At 38.2% G+C, this 4989-nt stretch overlaps 1 protein-coding gene across 1 annotated transcript; it reads right to left on the bottom strand.

Annotated features, from left to right (window-relative positions):
* Nucleotides 1–3633: 3633 nt before the first annotated feature.
* Nucleotides 3634–4720, bottom strand: LOC110925454 (zinc finger MYM-type protein 1-like). The gene is made up of 2 exons (XM_022169407.1): nucleotides 4071–4720; nucleotides 3634–3880 (listed from the first exon to the last, which is right to left on the bottom strand). Exons 1-2 carry the CDS (start codon nucleotides 4718–4720, stop codon nucleotides 3634–3636), a joined length of 897 nt encoding a protein of 298 aa, XP_022025099.1.
* Between the last annotated feature and the right edge of the window lie 269 nt (nucleotides 4721–4989).

Raw genomic sequence — 4989 nt, 5'->3', positions numbered from 1 at the left:
GAAAGTAAAGACAATGTATAAAGTGAATTAACTATTTATACTTGCATATTTAGCCATATGGTTAAATTAAATGACAATTATAGCCCTTAGTCTATGAAGAAATTTATTTTTAAGGGCTTTTTAAGTAGTAAATTTTACGGTTCTTTGTTAGTTCGAGCTAGATCGAGCCGAGCCGAGCTAGCTCGAATTCTAATCGAGTCGAGCTCGAGCCTCAAATCTTAGCTCGATTTGAAATTCGAGCTCGAGCCGAGCTCAAGCTGGGTCTAGCTCGGCTCGACTCGGCTCGTTTACAGCCCTACTAAGGGTGGAGGGTATGGTTGCGGTGAGTTAGGGTGTTTGAGTTTTCTCTACCCAGTAATCTCATGCCATGTCAACTCCTCCCCTTCACTCCTCATTTTCTACTCAAACACTGGCAACAGTTTAAACACCCACTCAATTAAAAAAATTGATTGGTTCTCTCTCTCATCTCTCCTCTCTCTCTCCTCCTTCGTTTCTTTTTCACCTTCGGTGAATACTCGCCGCCCACACCCCTTCTCTCCTACTCCCCACTCACCAATCCACCACCGGCAATCATTCCCCGCTCGGCAACACCCCTCCCGATCACACTCACCGCAACCATATTGTCCACCCTAAGGCTTAAGGGTGTGGGGTGCGTCCCCGGCACAGCGAGGCCCGGCGCCACCGCCCCCTCTCGGTTCGTCCCGTCCCCAACGTCTGATCCTTGCCACCTGCGACACCCCACCTCTCTCTTTTCTTCTTTATACTAACATACACATATACATACATACACATATATGTATTGAGGTCGGCTCATCCTCACACCCGTTTACGTGGACGCCTACGTGGCGGATCACAGTGGCGGATCCAGGAATTTATTCCAATGATGTCACTATTTTTTGATGTTTCAATTTCATATTAGCGGACATAAAAATTTCTGGGTCAGTTCGATGGTTCGAATCGGATAAAGTTCATCATATAATTAAAAAATACAATAAAAATGACAAACATCACCATTAAAAATTAATAAAATCACATAATATAAATTAAATAGTCTTTAATAATTAAAAATAACTACTTATAGTTGCTCCCTACGAATTTTCATCTTTTGAAAACGTTGCATTACATCGTCGACGGAAACTTGTTGAAAGAACTCTTTTTCAATGTAATAAATGCAAGAATCATTCATGTATCCATCACCCATCCTATTGCGCAATTCCGTCTTCACATGCTTCATTGTAGAAAAATTTCTTTCAACACTAGCCGTTGCAACCGGTAAAACTAGTGATAATTTTATTAAACGTTAGACCAACGGATAATCAATATGTTTTCTTGTTTCCACCATCTTTTTGGCAAGATCACTTACTCCATTCATGTTGGCAAACCGCGCATCTTCTTTCACATTAACAATGTGAGAACCCGAACTTTCAAGGCTTTTTCCTCGACACGTCACTTGTTCCACATCTTTGTTTCTTAGTTCATGGTGATGTAACAGTACACGTTTGGCATTTGATTAATAGATTTGATTAATAAATTGTTATGTTATGTGTAATTGATAAGTTAAGGCTTGCAAATGCCCCGACGAAAGAGTGGGACTTTCGCCACTTAGTGTTTATGATGAAACTCGGTTTCGTCGTGAGATGTTTCGCCGAAATGGGCTTCGGCCCAAATGGAACCCAGATACACTGACCTTCCTATTTAAACGAAAACCTACCTAACCCTAAACCCTTCTTCTCATTTGTGGGCGACGGCAACGCTATCCTCTCTTTTCGAAGCCTTCTTGCATTCTCGAGATTATCTTGTCGAACGGTTAGCACTTCATATGCATGATGTTATATAATGTTGATCTGTAGATGATTACTTGAAATACATTAGGGTTTCGTTTGTGTCTTTGTGCACTTGAATGAATGAATGATTTGGAGTTTATTCATGTGTTAGTGAGTAGAAAACTCTACGAGACTATATGTGATTCTGTGTTTTGTTTCATTAATGAATGGTTGCTTTATGATCGTATAACAAGTAATGGCTAGGGTTGCATGATAACCAACTACAAATTGTTATGATTAGGGTGCGAGGTTAATGCGCGATGATTAACTGATACGTTGGTTATGCGTGTTGATTCGTAATTAAAATGCACGATTATCGTCTAAGCTATGATTAGATCTATTGAAGTATTGATGAATTAGATAGCATACGTTATGGCTGAACGAAAGAATCCGTAATTGCCTGTTTGGATTGATGACGAAACTCTGGGCCTTTCGTCACCTCTATTCTTGACGAAACTCTGGGCCTTTCGTCGCTTATATTATTGACGAAACTCTGGATGTTTCGTGATCCCCACCTTGACGAAACATGTGTGTTTCGTCATGAAAAGCTTGTGAGCTGAACATGGACAGTAGGTGACTACGAATGATAATTGTTGGTGAAACTCTATTAACTGCATGTCAATTATGATTGATACTGACAGAGAAAACATGAATGGGTTGTCAGGAGTAATACGTTTGACTGTTATATGTTGATCTGAAACATACACGTGAATTGGATTGTATGGGTGTACGTAACTGATAAGTACTATTCGAAAATCACTGTGTGAAAAGTATAATGTCAATCATATGTGAACATTGTGAATGTAAACTAACAATGCATGCATGAATACTGTAGGCTGTGACTGTTTAAGTGTGAACAAGTAATTAACCAAACCGAGCAAATCAAGGTGAGTTCACTGCTCTTTTTCCAAGCATGCATCCCGGGGAGGGATATCGGGTAACGTTCCGGGGAGGAATGTCAGGTTATTGGGATGTTTGGTTATTATACTCTTTTCTATCATATAAGACCCCTTACATCTACTGATAGTTGTCGGGGAGGCAACGAGGTTATTAGTTAATAGCGCTATTAGGTTTGGCACCCTCACACCGTACCGGGGAGGACGGGCGTGAACTAATTACCTTAAAGCATGACCAATGTTTTAATAGAGACATTGGGGTTGGGCAAATACATCTTGTAGCCATTGCGGTAATCGAGTTAATAACAAAATCAAATCAAATTGTTGAACTGTTTTATACACATATCTGGTAACTAAACGAGTTAACAAAACTTTGAACTCACCAGCGTCGTCTGACACACTTGTCTGCATGCTTGCAGGTCGTTAGATTTCTGATTATGGACTTGCTATCTGGGAGTGCTGGAGTGGTCATGGATCGAGACTCTTGGATATTTGATACATGGTTTTAAACACTTGCTTTGGAACAGCTGTTTAACAATTTACTTTATGCTTCAGCTGAACGATTTCTTTAGTTTAAAACTTATAACTTGGATTTACCTTATGCAATGAATCGAATGTTTTATTTAAATATTTATTATTGGTTCAATGTGATTGGTGGTTTGGATCCTGGTACGTCACACGTCCCGCGGTGAATCCGCATGTGGTATATTGGGGGTGTGACAAACAATGTAGTGGTCGAGTTCATATTTAAGATTGTCTTTTTCATCAAAGTTCAAATCATACGGATACAAATAGGCCAACTTTAGCAAGTTTGTTATATTAAAGGCACTAAAATTACGACACGGGTTCAAAGAACTCATACATGTAAGCAACTCAGTAGTTACCTCACTAAAACGGTTTCCAAGCTCTTGAATTTACATATCGAGAATCGTGTTGAAATTATTAACCTCATAGTGATGACGATTGGTGATGTTAGTTTTCCTTCTCTGATGTTTCGGGTCAACATACCCGTCTTCAATGTTCACCATTTCAATCTCATACTTGCCACAAAAGGAAGTGACATCTTTCAAAAGTGAGTCAAAACCTTCAAGCCTATACCTTTGTAATTCTTCTTTAATTGATTTAACCATCCCAACCGCATTCAATATATCTTGATCCTTTCTTTAAAGAGTAACACACAATGTGTTAGTAACTCCCATGATGTGTTTCATCAAGTGTAAATAATATACAAATTTAAAAGATTTCATGTATATTTGAAGTCCATCTGCTTGATTTTTGTGAACACAATCAAATCCTGAAGTTTCTATATATTCGAGCACGTAAATAACAGTAGGATATAAAACAAGCAAACGAAGAAGTGTTTTTTTTTTCATGAGAACTCCAACGTGTATCTCCTGCTCTTGCAAATGATAGTTCTTGATTCTTTCCTCGTTCGGTTTCAACTTCTGGATTCAATTTCAGTCTCTCTCTTTGACTTTCTCTTATCAAATCTATTCGTTTGCAAGATGCACCAACAACATTTGTTAAATCTGACACTTCTTTAAGAGACTTACAAATTTCAAGATGTTTGATTGCAAGAGCCACAACAACAAGTTGAAGTTGATGAGCAAAATAGTGAACAAAATATGCTGAAGACTTTTCTTGCAAAAGTAAAGCCTTTAAACCATTAAACTCACCAGACATGTTGCTTGCACCATCATATCCTTGGCCTCTAATGCTACCTAAACTCAAACTATAGCGAGCAAATAATTCATCGATTGAAGATTTAAGAGATAATGCGGTTGTTTCCGTGACATGAACAAGACCTATAAATCGCTCCTTCACAAATCCTAATTTATCAACATATCTTAAGACCACAGCCATTTGTTCTTTTTTAGATATGTCTCTCGATTCATCAACTAATATGGAAAAGATATCATCACCAAGCTCTTCAAATATCTTCTTTAATACTTCTTGTGCAAAACAATTACAAATGTCTTTTTGGATTGATGGAGATGTCATTTGGCTATTCCCCGGAGCATTACATAATATAACCATACTAATTTCTTCGTTTATTTCTCCCAACAATTTTAAAAACTCTATGAAATGTCCTCTATAAAGGGATTCTTCAGATTCATCATGGCCATGGAAAGGTAACCAACCATTCAACAGTGCTTTAGCATGTCTAACTGAAGTACCTAATCGGATTCTATATTCTTTTTTGTGTTTTTCAGGTTTTTTTATACGGCCACATGTATAGATTGAGCTTATTTAAGTAAGTCTTCCCCTTT

Source organism: Helianthus annuus, chromosome 15 (assembly GCF_002127325.2).
Source record: "Helianthus annuus cultivar XRQ/B chromosome 15, HanXRQr2.0-SUNRISE, whole genome shotgun sequence".
In the NCBI taxonomy this organism is placed as follows: Eukaryota; Viridiplantae; Streptophyta; class Magnoliopsida; order Asterales; family Asteraceae; genus Helianthus; species Helianthus annuus.
Note: the sequence above shows the minus strand (reverse complement) of the source record. Positions and strands in the feature narration are given on the sequence as shown.

What these genes read in the sequence shown, in the direction of transcription:
- LOC110925454 (XM_022169407.1), bottom strand. Translation starts at nt 4,720, where the DNA reads ATGACATCTCCATCAATCCAAAAAGACATTTGTAATTGTTTTGCACAA. An exon ending in GAAAAAAAAAACACTTCTTC is followed by an intron (nt 3,881 to 4,070) that starts GTTTGCTTGTTT and finishes TACTCTTTAAAG; the next exon opens with AAAGGATCAAGATATATTGA.